An 18,028-nucleotide genomic window follows, 5' to 3' on the forward strand; every position below is an offset into this window, starting at 1 on the left:
GTTGTAAACTCTTTAAGCGCTGCTAAACTTTTGCCACGCCCCTCCGCGTTTACGGGAAATAGTGAGGTCTGGAATCTCTCACGAACGTTACCACGTGATGACGTCATTGACCATATATGGTGAAAGTTTCCTCTTGAGAGTAGGACAAGGGATTCCTCAGTCAAACACGCCTCATGGTCTTAGACGCAGTAGTAGCTGATGTGTTCTCTGTTGTGTGATTTGGAAACTACTACAGTTTCCTACTTCAGTGGAAGTACTGTTTCCTTTAGTGGGCCAATAGAGGTAAAATACAGAGTTTGGAAAAAAGTAAAGAAAAAGTAAAATTAAAAAATGGACTACTTGTTGTTAGTTTTCAGTATTTCTTGTAAAAGGGAGAACATTATTGGTTGTGAGTGATTCACAGAGTGAGATGAAAATATAAACATACACAGACTATTTTACAAATTGGAACAGGGGGGATTTATTTATTTATTGGTTTTCTTATTTGTTATTTACCACAATACAAATGTAGTCAGTTCTCTAAAAGCACTTGATTTTGGGTAAAATAGTGTGTACTATAGTACAGTAGTAGCATATACCAATAAAGTTAATCTGTATCTATATTGATTTTAAAGTTTTACATTTTCCAGTGATTTTAGAGATGACCACATTTTTATTTTATATATTTAAATAAATAAATTTCTCATTGAGTTACTTTCTCTCTATGCCTATAGGAAATTTAAAGGTGGAAAAAGTGATCAATCACATTTTTCAAATTTCCATTTTAGAGAACTGACCACAGTTATTACATTTACATAGTGAAATAATGTCTGACAGAGGTTGAAGATAAAGAAGTAAGACATGTTTTCCTCATATGGCTGCATGATTTGTTTTCAGTCTCTACAGGAAATTTAAAGATGGGGCTATGTACTATTACTGAACTACACTACACATTACTTTGCCAATTCCAGTGATTTTAGAAAAGTGACTACATTTGTATTGTGTTAAAGACAAATCAACAATAAACAAACAAACACATAGCAGCTGAATCATGTCATGTCACGACTGAATGATTTTCTTACCTATGACATTTTAAGGTGGGTAATCATGTGTAACAATCTTTTAACCATAAACAAGCCCCCCACCCCCCACCAGTCCCCCAGACACACACACACACACACACACACACACACACACACACACACACACACACACACACACAAACTTTCTCTAACCCTAGTTATGAGTATAACCATTGTATTTATACTATACAAGAAAAGTTACAAAATACGTTATGAGCGGTGGGTGAAGTTGGAAGCATGTGTGTAATTGTGTTGAGGTTTTGGCAGTTACTCTTACTTTATAACCACATCAGTGTGCATTCATGCCTGTGGAGATGAGTCAGTAACCGTTCACAGAGCGGCTGAATTATTTTACCATTCGTCTCAACGACCGTTTTTTACTTGCCAGCACAATATAGTACCTAGTAAAGATTGAAATCCTCTGGGTAGGTTCAGCGAGCTTAGTCTGTCACAGCAGCTGCTGACCTTGCAGTCCCTAAGGACAGAGTTCCCGGCATAGGCTGATTTCTCCTGTTGCTGACTGATGCACTTGTGTCTCATATTACTGTTAATAGTTCAACAAACAGGACTGTCAATTCAATGATTGTATACATGCAACTGAAGAACAAGAACAATATTATACTGATAATAGCTACTCATTCATTTATTCTGTCTTTTATTGCTATTTTCTCTGAGTTTCTTGGAGCACTGCTGTCTCTTGTTTGTAAAAAGTATGTCAGTGCTCTTATTATTATTACTCTTTTTTTTTTAATAATACTCTATTTTACAAATGTGTATTTGTGGTTGTATGTGCAATAACTGTTTTTTTAATGTTTTAGTTGTGTTTATGTTTTGTACCTGTCTTTTTTGTCATATCTTTACCTTTTTCTTACTCCTTTTCTGACTCAGGGAAACACACAGGAATTCCAATGTACCTATACTGCTATGTATCTGTGCAAATGACAAATAAAGTCTATTCTATTCTAATCTTTTCTTTTCTATTCTATTCTATTCTATTCTATTCTATTCTATTCTATTCTATTCTATTCTATTCCAAATAGATGGAGTCAAGTACAAATCCATTGTTCTCTAACTATGGGTGCAAATAAAGCAACTGGAACTTGAATTGACAGTATTGCTGCAAAAACCTCTTTATTGAAAGATAGAGAAATAGAGCAGATTAATCATCACCTATTTAAAAAGTGAGACATTGTACAGCTATTCATCTTTTTGTATACTATGTCTGAAACATAAAAAGTGAAAGACTTTTAACAATGAACTGAAACTGCCAGGAGGTCTGTTTTTCAAGGCTTCTATTGCTCTTTGACTCATCACGTTTCAGGTTACAACAACATTATATCCTGTAATAATAAAGATGCACATGACAGATATTATCTTTTTCTATGTAACCGATGGTATCATATGAAGTGATTATGGGGTAAAGGTGAATGTCAGATGAGTAAAACTACAGGAATGTAATGATGACACACTTTCTGCGTCTGTAATGAGACATGTCACAACATGCCAGACACCTTCCTTTCCACATCACACATTTATTACATTCATTCCACTGCTGCTTTTCTTTCATCTTTTAAATAAAAAAAAAAACAGTTTTATATAAATTATGCAACATATTTGAGATATATATTAACAGTATTTTTTTTTTTACATAGCTTTTGTGTTTATATATGTATGTGATAGACATGAAATTTTAAAAAATATATACTGTTTTTTTGTTTTCCTCCAGTTTTCCTTCAAAAGCTTAAGATTTGAGAAAGTTAAGATTCCATCACCATTTACTCATCTTCAAAATCTCTACATGCATTTCATATAATTCATCCACACCCACCCACCCACACACACACCCACACACACACACACTTGCTTCAGAGCGTCTCATGCCACATACAATTAAAATGTTTGAGTGGGTGCTGCATTTCACACCTTGTTAGTACATTTTGGCATCCATACAGCTTCTTATGCAATGAAGAGAAATGAATTAAATATTAAATACGGCGAAATACAGTACATTTCTCTAAATGTCCAACTGAAATGCTCTAAAAGCTGCTGGGTTGGTAGATTACATGTGTTATTTCTTTGTACCTCTGACAGGACTAGTCAATCAGTTCGGTTTATCATGGGTAAAGATTAGTTAACAGTTTGTACTGTGTGTCCGTAGGGCTGTACAATGACAGCACTGATTGTTTGTCATGTTTTTGAGACACTGTTCACAAAAATACACATGTACTACACTTATTGCAATAATGAATTAAATAACTTTGAAAGATGAATATAGTCTAAACACAAAATAGTGTTAATAATGTGGAAAGAAAATGCTTTCTAGTGTATAACTGCAATCAAATTTCATAGTATTTATCACCAGTGAAAGTAAGATAAAGTATGAAGCAGTAACTGTTCATTTGAAATGGAAATATTATTATAAATATTATTTGTAGTTTATATTGGACCTTCAAATATACCAAATTAATGATATATTAATGAACAACTGGTTTGCATCTGGTCTGACTAATCTGAATTTCAGCTACTATATATGCTGCCAATTAATTATATAAAATCATTTATGAATATGATTGAGTGAATTCATTTATTAATGAGTATGATTAGATTAAAAATACAACATCTCAGTAACAGTGTATTAGAATATCATAAAATGTAGCATAAACATTCACTTGGAAAAGAGATTGAAGTGACAAGCTTTTAGAGGTCAGAGATCAAAGGTCAAGAATTCTGTGACCTCAGGTTTGTTCATTTTTATGAATGTGATATCTATGGAATGCCTTGAGAGAATGTGTTCATGTTTCAAGTGATCGCTTGGACCCAGGAATGAAGTGATTTGATTTGGAGGCCAAAGGTCAAAGGTCAAGATCACTGACCACACGGAACTGTAGTCTGCTGCGAGTAAATAAGAGAAGCATTTGAACAGCTTATGATGTAAAAATCAGAACAGTGAAAGTATCTGATTGAATGATCAGCTCTTTTATTGTAATTGTAATTTTATTTTTCATACACAGACAATGAACAATCACACTTTGACCTCAAAACAAGGAAAGATGTGTTGTACCAGGTTATAGACAAATTGCTCATTTACACCTGTTGTACCTGGACACGTTGATGTTACAATAATTATTAAAGGGTCTAATGAGTATGGAAAAAGTGTCTAGTTCAACATTTCACAGCATTACATCATACATTTATCTTAATATTGATAATCTAAAAAATATATTTTTCCTGTTGCAGACTCTTAACTTTTGGTAAGATAGTAGAGACCAAGAAAAGTACAGACACTATATCAAAATTAAAGATATATCCACATAGCATTTCATAGTAAGATGCTGATTCACTCTACTGCAGCAATTTATGCTTTCTAAAACATATTCCCTCATTTGGTTATTTGATGATTGAGGTTGAGAGCACTGTGAGTCTACAATCTGTCATAGATGTTCAGTTGAGATATCTGTACCATGAAGGCCATAGCATATGATTCACATCATTTTCATATTTATTAGAGCATTCAGTGGCCCTTGAAGACCAACAGATGGACACATTGTCATCCTTAAATAAATAAATAAATAAAATCAAATCTTGGATTCCCCTTAAATTTGTCACCCCTCTGTATGTTTCCCCAAAGCATTAAGTAAAGGTACTTTGTAGATGATGATTGTAGATGAAGATGATTAACATGAAAAACAGAAAGAGCCTAAATACTCCGATTCAATCAGAGGGTCATGAGACAAAATTATGATTTTTGGGAGTAAATTATTTACAGATCACCCATAATGTTATGATCATTGATAGGTGAATTCAGAATGTTGATTTTGTTTTTGTTTTTTTGTTTTGTTTTGTTTTTCTTTTTGTAATAGAACATTGAAATCTGTGGGAAATTTTAGGCAGCAAATAAATGCTTAGTCCTTGAGGTTAGTGTGTCAGAAGAGGCAGAAAAATGTGTAAAAGCATGGATAGTGACTTTGACAGGGGCCAAATTGTGATGGTTAGATTCTTAGGTCAAAGCATTTCCAAACCTGCACGTCCTGTTGTGTGTTCCATGATTCAGCCAATTAGATCTATTTCTATTTTTATATGTTATAAATGCAAAACCTTATTTTGTAGTGTAACATCAGTCTGATGTCAGAATCCATAATATTCCAAAAAGTCTTTATCATGCGATTAAACCTGAAGAATGATATATTGTTTATGTCACAATATGTTAAATAAAACATGTATCCTACATATCTATGATCCAGTGTATCTGTCAGCATACAGATTAAGCGTTTGACCCTCATTATTGCCCATTCATACAGTTCAAAAGGGGTGGAAACAGAAAGCTAACAGATTCAGAGTTAAATGGATTGTATTAATGTGAATTGCTGCCTGTTTGCATCGGTCCTACCGTGTCTGTGCAGTTGTTTTTTGCCACGCAGGCACAGAGAAGTCAACCAACCGCAGTGGATGGGTGGGATCAAACCGAACAGGCTGATAGCCACGTAGCTAGCTACCAACGTTAGCTGTGCAGGTAAGTAGGTTCTCCTGTCCTCATGTAATTCACCATCATAACATTCTTCAGGCGGGTTTCGTGAATATTATCGGTGTTCGTAACTAAACTATTTATACCTTATCTCTCCATTTTATTCGAGTGTCTGTTAAAATATGGTGTTAGTAATGCAGTTTGTATCGCCTGGCTAAGTTGCTAGCATTAACTGGCAGCAAAAGTGGCAAATATTAGCATAAAAGTATTCCATGGTCGCATGTTGGTGATATTAAGTAATTCAAAGCTCGTGTAATAGATGTAGGTTAACACTGTGATGCTAGACAACTAACCAAGATTCAGGTAAATGAAACGTATTTAGCTAATGTCTCATTGTTTTTATTTTAAGCTAACGTCAGCGAGCGACAGTTACAATGGACTTGCCACATCATGGGTACCGAGCAAGTAAGTGGAAAAATGAATCATTATGTCACAATCACTCACAATATTGGTGAAATTTTGCTAAATATCCACCCATGCTGTCTACTTCCTGATGTGGGGGTAATGCTAGGACAATGCTACGTAAAATAAAGTTTACCAAAGTGTTTGTATCTGATTGATTTGCAAGGTCTGCAGCAACATTCATTAGATTTATATGGTTTAGCCTCAGTGATAAGCATGAGCCTGATAAAATATGAAAAATACCTCCGTTGTAAAACCAGCACCGTATTTAGGGCTGTGTGATGTGATCAGAACTTCCATGTATGTGTAATTTCCTATTCAGATAACTGCACACTTTACAAAATCAGCAAATTTCCTGAAAATTCAATGAATGAGTAGTTCATGGAAGATTTTTAACTGAATGAGTTACACTTAAGCATATTGTTGGAGGTCTTCGGAGACACATTTGTGGTAATATGCAATAGTATTCACTACGGTACTGGAACTGAATCAGTTTTTTATGTAATCAAATAAAGAAATTAATGCACGTCCCCCTTAAGAGCAATCTAACAGAGGGAAAATATAACACACCACACATAATAAAGAGACATTTACGTAGTCATTTAAATACCATATATTTCATTCATCTTGTTGATTTTTTTCCACAGCTAAGCAGAGGGCTCGTGCAGCTCCTCCTCAGGCAGATCCTGTCCTTTTTGAAGACACCAGCTCCTCTGCATCAGCAATGAATACTCAGGGATATTACACGCCGGGGTACAATATGGGAGCACCCTCGTCAGACATGCAAGGAGGTGCTGGCATGGACAACCTTTTTGCTGACCCAATGGCAAATGCTGCAATGATGTACGGCTCATCCTTAGCCAACCAAGGAAAGGATATGGTAAACAAAGAGGTATGAACCTTCTGGGAATCTAGATAAGTAGTAGCATGATTAATAGCCAGATTTAACTGCACAACAGCTGCTAATACAGACAATAAGAACTGAATTGCCTGTAAGTCAGTATCTACATTGATATAACATCTGGCTGTCAATGCCGCTTTCGTACAGAAAGTTTTAAATGAAAGCGCATGCAATGACTGGTAAGACAGGCGAGTCTGGGTATCTTTGTAATCATTTCTAATTGTATGTGTTTTTGTTTGTTCATATTAAAACATAACCCCAAATTTTCTAAACTACAAGAAGGTCAGCAGCATTAAAAAAATAACTGTTTTTTCAGGGAGTTAAAAACACAGTAGTGTGGACATGTGGTGTAAATGCAGAAAAAATGCATCTTAAAACAAAGTAGTGTGGGCATAGCCATACAATGAGTCTCTCTAAAGATGCTAAGTCAATCACTTAAATAATGTGACAAGAGCATCAAATGATTTTGTTTCACATATATTTCATGAAGTTTACCATTATTTAAAACAAGCATTTATTACCTCAGCCGTCTCCCCTTATTCTCCTGCGATTAAAAATATTCAAAGTAGCAACGTCTGAAATGCCGACTGTTAGCTTCAAAATTATATTCCAAAACCAGTGGGAGATGTCACAGTGGCCACACCAATACAGTTTATGAGTGCAATCAATAATAAGCCCTTTGTCTGGATGTTAAACTTGATATTTGCTAGCAAAACACACCTTCTCTGGTGATTCTATTTAAAGTGGAGAGCTCGAGATTTTACATTTTAATATGCAGTTCTGTATCTGAATGCAGTAACAGGACAGATCTGGTCACCATCTGGCTTGTTCATCACATAGATGTATTTTTTCAGTGAATCAGTCCCTCAGTAGAAGACTCTGTTGGCTTTCTCTGTTGCCAATTTACCCGGTAATATCAAGAGTCTTAATCACAGTTTCCTGCTTCTAACGTAAAATACCGGGCATTGAATTTCCTGTTGCCTGAAGATGGCACATAAATAAAACATGCTGTTCTACTGGATCGGCAAATGTGATACAGAGGTAGCTTTGGGTGTGAGTGTCATGCCAAAGTGATGCACAGCCCTGGGGGCACACGAGGCCTTTCAGATTTCTGTGACGCACCTTTATTAAGTTTGGCAGACATGTACTTGTGATGTAGTAAGTAATTATTTGCACTTCCTTTGCTTTCCAGATCAGCAGATTCATGTCTGTGAACAAGCTGAAGTACTTCTTTGCTGTTGACACCAGATATGTACTGAAGAAACTTATGATCCTCATGTTCCCTTATACACATCAGGTAATCAGAGCCATCACACTTTATTCTTTACCAACACACTGAACAATACAAACACTTGATACAAAAAGACTGGATGCTATTGTTCTCTCTTATCTTATTTTCAAGCATTTACCACATTAAAATAATCCAAGTAAGATAATCGGCCAGTTAATCATATCATCATGCAGTGATTGTTGGTGTGAATGTGAACGAACACTGAACTCCCACACAGTTCCCACACACTTTAACTCATTCAGATTGTAAATTAAGCCACACTCATAAACATTGTGTACCTGATGGACTGCAAGAACAAAGAATAACACTATATTCATAAATAATATGTAATGTGAGCTTGCTGGCAGTGCTGTGTGGGGGAGGTTTACTTTATAAGGATAGCAGGCTTTTTAAGACCATTTATAGATAAAACCTGTTGCTGTACCTCATTCTGTGTTAAATATCACTTATGTAATCATTTCAAATGTGTTATTGTCTTCTCTTTAAGTTAAATATAGTTATTATCTGAGCAGTTAAAATGTTTTCTGTAAACCTGGTTCTTTCATTTAATAGTCTCTCTCTCATAGAACATTGTTATATAACCTGATTCAGAGCTGGGCAATTCACAATGTATTTTTGTGATCTTTGTAGGACTGGGAAGTTAGATACCATCGCGACACTCCACTAACTCCAAGACAGGATGTAAATGCACCTGATCTTTACATACCAAGTAAGTTTGACAAAATATTTACTAAATAAACAACATTGCAAAAAAAAAAATTGCACTATAACTCTATCTAAGTAGATACTGTGTCTTTATGTATATAAAGTTTATATGTTTATGGAGGTTTTTTTTTTTTACTTCTTTATTTTATTTTCTTATTTCACTTTCCTTACATTTTTATTATATCTTGTATTTATAATTTACTAGAGAGACTTGGTGAATAAAGATGATTGTGATTCTGGCATCTGAAGGATGTATATGTACTAACTTCATTTTGTTCTACAGCAATGGCTTTTATTACCTACATCTTACTTGCTGGAATGGCCCTTGGCATTCAAAAAAGGTGAATAATTTGTTGTTGTCTACTTTCTTTTATGACTCACAGTGGATGAGTAGCTAAAGGTCTAGTTAAAAAACATCTGTGTTGTGTTTTCATATTCAGGTTCAGTCCAGAGGTTCTTGGATTGTGTGCCAGCACTGCCCTCGTGTGGATCATCATTGAAGTGTTGGTCATGTTGTTGAGCTTGTACTTGCTCACAGTGCACAGTGACCTCTCAACCTTTGATCTCATTGCCTACAGTGGATACAAATACGTTGGGTAAATGTTGTTCTAAATTTGAATTCCTGAAATTGATCAATTATTTATCACAGACTACGAAAATGATAACAGCTCTCAAGTGCATCAAAACTAAACAAACTGATAAATAAAGAACTGTAGAAATCAGATTAGTGCTTTGTAGCAGGTTAATAGAAACTGAATATATCTAGTCTCATTTAATCTGTATTATACACTGTTTTTAAGGTAGTTTTATATTAAATGTGTTTCCGTCTTTCCTCTAGGATGATCTTCACAGTGCTGTGTGGCTTACTGTTTGGCAGTGATGGTTATTTCGTGGCTCTTGCCTGGTCCTCTTGTGCCCTTATGTTTTTCATTGTGAGTATTTGAGGTCCTCATTAATTTCACTACTTTATAATAAAGAAATGCATATAAATACACAAACTACTGATGAAAATTAGTGCACCTTTCAAAACTAAACATTTGTGTAAATTTTGACCAAATTTGGAGCTTGGAATAGTCTTCCCAGAACACAGGTCAGGTTTTCTACATCAAAGATTAAACAATACCTGAAAAATATTGTAAACAGCCATGTAATATCAGGAATATGGTATATTTTTAGCTCAGAAAAGGTGCTGATGTTGTATGAAATGATAATTAGTTGTATTTCTTATGTAGGTCACATAGTTGCTTTTGTTTTCAATGTCCCATAGGGTATTCAGAAGAAAATAAATAGACAAGAAGAGATAATAATACACATTAACAAGTATGTAGTATGTATGATAAATATAATTAAGATTCTGTACTGTGATATCCAACACAAATTCATTAGAGTTGTGTGATGTGTCCAGTGAAGTAACATCTTGCATGGAAGAAAACAAACACATTAGTTTGAAACAGTTACACCAGACTTCTTGTTTCAGTTGTCTGAATCATTTTGTAATCTCCACAGGTCCGCTCTCTGAAAATGAAGATCCTTCCTTCGATCTCTGCAGACTCCATGGGAACTGGAAGTGCCAAACCTCAGCTCCGACTTTATATCACTGTGGCCACCGCTGTTTTCCAGCCAATCATTATATACTGGTTAACCTCTCACTTGGTCAGGTGACCGTGAGGCTTTTAAATAACCTGAGGTCCATGTGTGTTGGACCCAAAAAGTGTGGTTGTTGAATATTTGTACACCTGCCTTTATATGCTCTTTCGTCAGTGAACTCAAAACATGTAGACAGTGTTGAGCTGCAGTGTGTGTTCAGCTTATCAGATGAACATGTTTAGAGTAAAATGATCGCTGTCTTGTAATCAGCACAGTGAGTGGATTCCATGTGAGACTGCAAAACTCTCAGAAACAAACTTGTATGACATCAGTGTTCAGTCACCTGACCTGTTTTGGCCACATACGTTTGAGGACAAGGGCTTTGATTGTAAGATTATTTTGATTATGGCTCAAAGTTTGATTTACTTTTCTCTGTTTTTTCCAGTATTTACATCACACTGCCACCCAGCACACATCACACAGACTGAAACACAAATGTTCCATTTGTTGTACCGCTTTTCTGGTACGGTAATGTTGCTACATTATCTCACTTTTCTCCTTGAAGTCATGGATTTATTTATCTAAAATTGACTAAGCATGACAATGGTTGGACTTTTTGTAGAAAATAAATATATCTAGCTTTGTGTATTAAATTTTAACTTTTGCTCAGCTTCTTTATAAAAATGTGTTATTCCGTGTTCAGCTCTGATCAGTAATTTACTTATACAGTAAGTTATAAGGTATTTAAAAGAATTGAATGTATTATTGATTCTGTGGCCAAAAATGTTTTGATAAAAGGTTTGTTTCTACTGACAATTATTACTGTCATATAAATGTTAAATCAGAATTTGAAGTTTAAAACCTGATTTTTGAAGAAGTATCATAGTTATTGTGGTTTTAAATTCTTTATGGTCTAAACATGACAAACTCTTAATATAACAAACACCAGTTTAACATTTAAACGAACAAAAATTTTTCGAAGCGTTTCAGCTGACTGTAAAAAAATAAATCAACAGAAAATGACAACTAAATATACACATGAACTTTGTTTTTGTTTTTTTTAACAACAGCACATTCGTCAGCTGTTTGTCATGTAGAATTTTCTCAAGATTCATACAGTTTATCATTTATTTATTAATGTTCAGTGTGACTGGGAAGAAGGACTCAGGTCAAGTTTAGTAGATGAACAACTTGATATAAATATTGGTGTTTTGTAAGAATTTGGTGCAATACTCTCACTACTAAAATGACCCAACATACATGGGGAAAACAGCCTTATCCTTGTTTACATGTGAATCAAGTTGATATTAGTTTTATTCTACTTAAAACACTTGTTACGGGAACTGCAATGTTACTATTTAACGTGACTTTAATTGTCACATGGTCTTTGAGTACTGTCTCCTGATTGGCTGATCAGTGAGACAGTGTATAATTGCTGCGGGAGCGCGCCCGGGTACGAGCAGCCATGTAAGCGTCGTTTTGGTTTCCATGGATACGGTGGACGGCAACAGAACACAGAGGGAGAGCGTAGACCCCGACTCTACTTTCTAACAAGAGAAATTCAAGATTAATTTTGCTAAAGAAGTGGATTAGAGGGTGAAGGCGCTCTGAGTCAGTGTCCCCGGGGTCATCCGGTGAGTAACGGGTTAACTTCATTCTTCTACGGCGGACGTTAATAGCGCCGAGTGGGTTACCTGTGAGAGAAAAGGCGGCTTTCTTGACTAAATGAAACTTTATATTCTTCCGCCATTTGCCCACTGGACAGCTTTGTAGAGCCATGTGGCATCAAATACAGACGCTGAAAGCTTCGTGCATTTAATTTCACAAGTCGATTGTTGGACGTAGTTTGTTACGTGAGTTTGATCGGTGCCAGCTCACCTGGTTCGGATAACTTTGTGAGAGCCCTGCTCCACTGGCCAGGTTCTGCGTGTATTATTGCGGGAGACTTTACGGTATGAGTGCACATCTAGTGGACTTTGTACGTTTTAGATGTTTGGATGTTCATCAGAGGGGAAAGGGTGGCTAACATTTAACTAAATCAACCTGTTCTTTGCTTCATCTTTTTCTAAAACACTGGATTAAGAGTTTGTATATTTTAGTTTTTTCCATATCTGTAAAAGTTTTTGGCTTTGTCTGTGAAGCTACCACAGAGCCAAAGGTCTCAAGCACCAGTAAATTGAAAGCATTTTTGTCTGGTCTCTCAGCAGTGGTACAGCTGAATGACCCTGGACATTTCCCCAGATGGAGAATAGCTCTCAGACACTGCCTCCTTCTTCTCCACGTCCCACCACACTCGGAGGGTCTTCACCTTTCTGCTCCTCACCACAGCAGACTTTCTCAAATGGTGGGGTCTCTCTCCCACTATCACCTATTTCTTTCCCCCCATCCCCTACCTCACTCTCTCCGGCGACAGCAGAGTCTCTTCACTCTTCCTCCCCTCTTTCACACTGCACAGCGTCTCAGTGCCTCATTGGACAAAACACACAGTGCCTGAGCCCAGCGAACACATCAGACCAAGATGACCTGACCTGCTTGAGTTGGCTGCATCAGAGGGGTAACCTGCTACCGTTCCATCCTCTTCCCAAAATGACACCACTGTCCCAGCTGGAGTCCTGTACAACCACCCAGCCTGCTTCTCCCCCCTCATTCAAACCACCGTACTCCTTCAGCAGTCTGATCTTCATGGCCATAGAAGATTCACCTGACAAAAGGCTGCCAGTGAAAGACATCTATGAATGGATCATCAACAATTTCCCCTACTACAGGACAGCCTCTGGAGGCTGGAGGAACTCTGTCCGCCACAATCTGTCACTAAGTAAAAGCTTCCAGAGAATTCAGAGGGACAAGAATCAGGTAGGCACTAGGGATGGGCTTTTGAATTACTCTCAAATCAAGTCAATTAGTTGATTAGTCGATGAGTCATGACCTCATCTATACATGTGCTCACCACCCAAATAAAAATAATAATGAAAAACTGACCAACCAAGGAGAGGATGAACCACAGGTATACTATTTATGTACACTTTAAAGACATTTTCAGATTTTACTGAACACATGCAGTGCTCAGGCAGAAACAGCACCATAGTTCTGTGTCTCTACAAGAAATGACACAAAGCTCCTCCCACCCCAGACAAAAATTTGTTAACCCTTTAAAAAAAATCAACCAATCAAATACATCCATAGTAGATCTATGATTAAGGGTTCTTAAATAGATATACTTTATTGATCCTACATTGGGAAATTGCAGGGAATAGTACTTGTTCCCATACTGGGAGTTGAACCTGGGCCACCTGGGTGAAAACCAAGACTCCTGAATACGAGACCATATAGGATTGGCAATAAGGTTAAATTATTAAATCTAGATGTTTAGACACTGGAAAAATGCATTCACATCATTATTTTTGTTTATACTGTCTATGTACATATTTGTTTATTGTATGTATGTATGTATGATGGATGAATATAAACAATTAAATTCAATAGACAAAACAGAATTACAACAGTTTTTTCTTATCAAAACTTTATAACCTTTATGTGAAATATCAACAATTGACAACAATAAGAAAGAAACAGCACTGGAATGGAAAATGTGTTGGGGAAAAAAGCACTAATAATTTAAAATAAATTCAGCCCTGTGATGAACTGGTGACATGTCCAGGGTGTACTCCACCTTCACCCATAAGTAGCTGGGGTAGGCTCCAGCGACCCTAGTGAGGATAAAGCAGGTTCAGATCATGAATGAATGAATGAATTTAAAATAAAGTAAAGCAATGCTGTAGCCAATGACCTGGAGAACCATCATTGAATCACAATGTTTCTTTTACAACAAATATAAAGGTGGTGTTTTAATCTCCTGAGGATGCAAAAATTAGATTAATCAAAGTAATTTAATACAGTTCCCAGGTCTAGTTCTAGCATTTAGGAACACAGACTTGGAGAATGTAATGGAGATTGGGCTTTATTAGATTTAAAGAGTATTCATTTCCCCATAACAGAACACTGTTATAGACATTTAAATCCAGATTCTATTCTAAATTAGACCAATACAAAGGCATCTACTGTGTTGTATTGTGTTTTATGTGTGTGTGTGAATGGTCGTTTACCTGAATATCTGAAGTAATGTTATGTATGGGTTGCAGTCAGTGGGGAAGGGCTCGCTGTGGTGTGTGTGTCCGGAGTATCGGCCAGCGCTCCTCGAGGTGCTCAGGAAGACCCACAGTTATCACAGCACCAACAGCAACCTGATCAGCAAACCTGCACTGTGAGTATGATCACAGAAATGACAAACTCTCAGATGGGCCCACATCAAGCAGTTACTAATCTCCTTTTTAAACATTTCATCATTCATCTCTTTTAATGTGAAGAATTATTAAACATTCAGAAAGATAATTAACTCAGTGTGGTAATAGATGTGTGTATATGATTAATTCATCTTTCACTTCATTTTCTCTCTTCATTTTAGAAACAAATGGTCAATTGACAAATAATAAGATGATATGCTGATCTGATCATGATCTCTTGCAGCCCATATATTCATCAATTCATCTTTTTTTTTCTGACCATATTTTGTATTTTTATTAAAATGATGCTGCAGCTCCATTTACCTTTTGGTATATTTAATAGTTGTTAAATTTTTAGTCATATTTTCTTATTTTGGTGTATTTAAAACAGAACTATAAGCTACTTGATTGTGTGTTTTCAGGTTTGAAGGTGCTGATTATGGGGGACTCCCAGTTTGTGACTCTATGGAAATCTCAGGTTCGTAATAAGGAAAACTCACAGCAGGATAATGTCACTTAATTAGCGCAAAGTCTTGCATATTTATGAATTCCTTCTGGTCTGTGATATTTTATCAATGAAGTAACAGCTTTCTCTGACACTTTAATTACCTGCAGCTTTTCCCCGTCTCTGCGGCTTTCTCAGCATGCAACATTGTTCCTGTGTTTGTGGTCTGTTGTCATAGTAACAACCTTCTATTACCGTGACAACCCAGCAATAGCCTAGCTAGTCTCCTTTATATCCCCATTTTATTTCCGAGCTCGTGTCATAAATGGAGGTGCAGTCTCAGTGAAGAACGTGACGAATTGTATGAAAACGTGTTGCTATTAATAACCTGCTTGTGTGATTCGTTCATACCTTGAGATTTTACGTATTTTGAAATTTCATTTGAATTTTCTTGTCTTTGCTCGTGCAGATCCTCTTTCACAGACTCTGCTCATGTCCACTTCCTCACCCCAAGCCTTGACCACTGATAATCCATCCTTCTCTGACAACCAAACTTGCCCTTTAACCCCTGACCATGAGGAGCTTGTCACCATGGAGTCAGTTGAATACCCGCAGGAGGAGGTCAGTGAGGAGTTGGAGAAGGACCCGCTGTCAGACAGTGGCTACATTGAGTTACACTACTACCAGTCTCAGCAGTACCAGTACCTGGTGCTGCCCGGTGACACCGAGCTTGATCTGGAGACTGTGGAGATCCTTCAGCTCGACGCTGAGGCCCAAGAGGCTGCTGGGTCACTACTGGACCTGGCAGGAGGTGGATATTAATATTATATTCTGTTTAACACAGAGATAATGATGAACAGGGAACAAAGAGGCCCTGTTTTCACATCCTATGCCAAGCAGCACAATGGAAAATCCCGACTTGAATGAAGCCACATATACTTAAATATAACCATACTGCCTATTATCAAACAAAAAAAATCTTCCAAAGAGGCAATCAAAATTAGTTTGGCTTGATTTATTAAAACTAGAGTAAAAGTCAAGCCAGTGAAAGACTATAGTGGGCATTAAATATATATATATATAAAAAAATCCTAGTATCATAAATACAGTTATATAAGATTGATTTAATATTCTTAAAATGAGATGTTCTCATTATTAAAATATAGAAAACAATCTTGATCCTCTGCTAGGATATTATGCAAACCATTGTTGTAGTGGTTAAATGTAGCTCCATATTAGTTGGCGTATTGGCCCATTTAAGGAGTCATATTTTGCTAAACCCACTTTTAGAATGGAATAGAATGTCTTTATTGTCATTATACATATCTACAACAACATTGAAATTTTATTAGTCTTCGGTACATTTATTTGTGCATTTGGACCCTAATAGTTTAAAAAGTTTGAATTTGAACTCTCCAGGTGCTGCAAAGCTATCTTTATTTTCATTTTGGCAAAAAGTGAATGGATTTCTACAACCTGTTTTAATTTATGCTTAATTTGTTACATCTATAACTATAACTAGTTACGTCACGACATTTGCACATATAAGGTCAAGACTTCTGATGAACATTTCTCCGAGTACAACACAATTGTTTGTCAGCAGCAGTGGTTGTAGTCCATACTGAAAATATGTCCAAACTTGGAGCCAATTACCTAAAATGTTCAGTTGTCGGTTGAACGGGACAGAGCAGCAGACAACAACCTGGAGAGGGTGGGGTGTGAAATAGCTCATGTGCATTTAAAGGGCCAGTGTTCAAAATTACCTTTCTGGTGTCATTAGTCAGAAATAGGGTTGAAGATGGACCTGTGGAGTTGAATTGATGAAGAATTCAGACCCAAGCATAGGATTTCCAGTTTATGTAGACCACAGGGAAATGTTTTAAAATGCATAATTCCATTATTTTTTTTTTTTTTTAAAAAAGCAAAATATCACTCCTTTAAGACCCATATATTGGCCTTATAATTTAGTTTGGAATTCCCTTGTTTTATGTGGCTTGGCACTGGGTTTGAAAATAGGGTCAAATGTTAACATAAAAGCTTGATAAAATCTTTACAGACTGGAATACAGAGATTCACAAAGTCCTCAAACCAATAAACACTACAATGACAATAGTCGCAGAAGAATGCCAATATCAATTTAACACAATCCCCAAGTGGTGGAGCAGCTGGTGCTACGTGATAAAGGCACATTCTGCACAAATACAGTACGACACAGTACATAAAAGACTGACCAAAACATGGAAGAGTACTATACAGCCACAGTCTATATTACCATAGCTTCACCAAAATCTAAAAAGTCGTCTTAATACATCCGTGCTGGCATTGCTAAATAGGACTGCTAATCTTCTCTCTGCCTTAACTTGACTTTTCTACTCTCGCTACATCGCAGGCATCAAAAAAGAAAATAGGCTTATTAAAGATACACATTGCTTTGGACTTTAACTATGACTTTTTGTGAGTAAATACTATTAGGAGATGAGCATAGTTAAAAGAGATATGAAATAAATTGATGATGTTTGACCAATCAGCTGCTTGTCCTTAGACACTGACACTGCCCTTAGGCTTGTGTATTTTTGTTTAGTTAGATGCATAAGATCAACTTTTCTGATGGACTAACACATTATGGAACCAACACATATGTATTCAGGCACTTACAATGCACATACTTAATTTAATATCATCAGGAATAGTACCTGTAACTTTAAAATGTACACAAACATGGAAAATGTACTCTGAACTTTTAAACTGAGGGGAAAGTATTAATGCAATATGAATTAAAGTATATTGTTTTTTCACTGTGATGTTTTCAAGAGTCCATTCTCAGGGGTAAAAGA

General features: G+C 36.3%; 2 protein-coding genes and 1 long non-coding RNA gene across 5 annotated transcripts; 2 read left to right on the forward strand and 1 right to left on the reverse strand.

Annotated features, from left to right (window-relative positions):
* The first annotated feature begins 5,440 nt into the window (after positions 1 to 5,440).
* On the forward strand, positions 5,441 to 11,143 carry yif1a (Yip1 interacting factor homolog A (S. cerevisiae)). Its single transcript, XM_030145982.1, has 9 exons — positions 5,441 to 5,571; positions 5,933 to 5,988; positions 6,633 to 6,877; positions 8,079 to 8,183; positions 8,808 to 8,886; positions 9,166 to 9,223; positions 9,323 to 9,478; positions 9,721 to 9,814; positions 10,389 to 11,143. Exons 2-9 carry the CDS (start codon positions 5,958 to 5,960, stop codon positions 10,542 to 10,544), a joined length of 924 nt encoding a protein of 307 aa, XP_030001842.1. The 5' UTR covers positions 5,441 to 5,571; positions 5,933 to 5,957; the 3' UTR covers positions 10,545 to 11,143.
* Positions 11,144 to 11,751: 608 nt separating this feature from the next.
* LOC115427427 (forkhead box protein N2-like) lies at positions 11,752 to 16,046 on the forward strand. Of its 3 annotated transcripts, none has more exons than XM_030145981.1 (5): positions 11,752 to 12,813; positions 12,925 to 13,322; positions 14,609 to 14,730; positions 15,172 to 15,227; positions 15,664 to 16,046. In XM_030145981.1, exons 1-5 carry the CDS (start codon positions 12,711 to 12,713, stop codon positions 16,014 to 16,016), a joined length of 1,032 nt encoding a protein of 343 aa, XP_030001841.1. In that variant the 5' UTR covers positions 11,752 to 12,710; the 3' UTR covers positions 16,017 to 16,046. The 3 variants fall into 3 exon arrangements, with proteins under 3 accessions (XP_030001841.1, XP_030001840.1, XP_030001839.1); XM_030145980.1 differs by having other exon boundaries at positions 11,752 to 12,103; positions 12,677 to 13,322; XM_030145979.1 differs by having other exon boundaries at positions 11,752 to 13,322.
* LOC115427430 (uncharacterized) lies at positions 14,045 to 15,997 on the reverse strand. The gene is made up of 3 exons (XR_003936491.1): positions 15,900 to 15,997; positions 14,573 to 14,728; positions 14,045 to 14,176 (listed from the first exon to the last, which is right to left on the reverse strand). It is a non-coding gene; the product is annotated as an uncharacterized LOC115427430 (long non-coding RNA).
* Positions 16,047 to 18,028: the final 1,982 nt, after the last annotated feature.

This window comes from Sphaeramia orbicularis, chromosome 10, assembly GCF_902148855.1.
Source record: "Sphaeramia orbicularis chromosome 10, fSphaOr1.1, whole genome shotgun sequence".
Taxonomy (NCBI): domain Eukaryota; kingdom Metazoa; phylum Chordata; class Actinopteri; order Kurtiformes; family Apogonidae; genus Sphaeramia; species Sphaeramia orbicularis.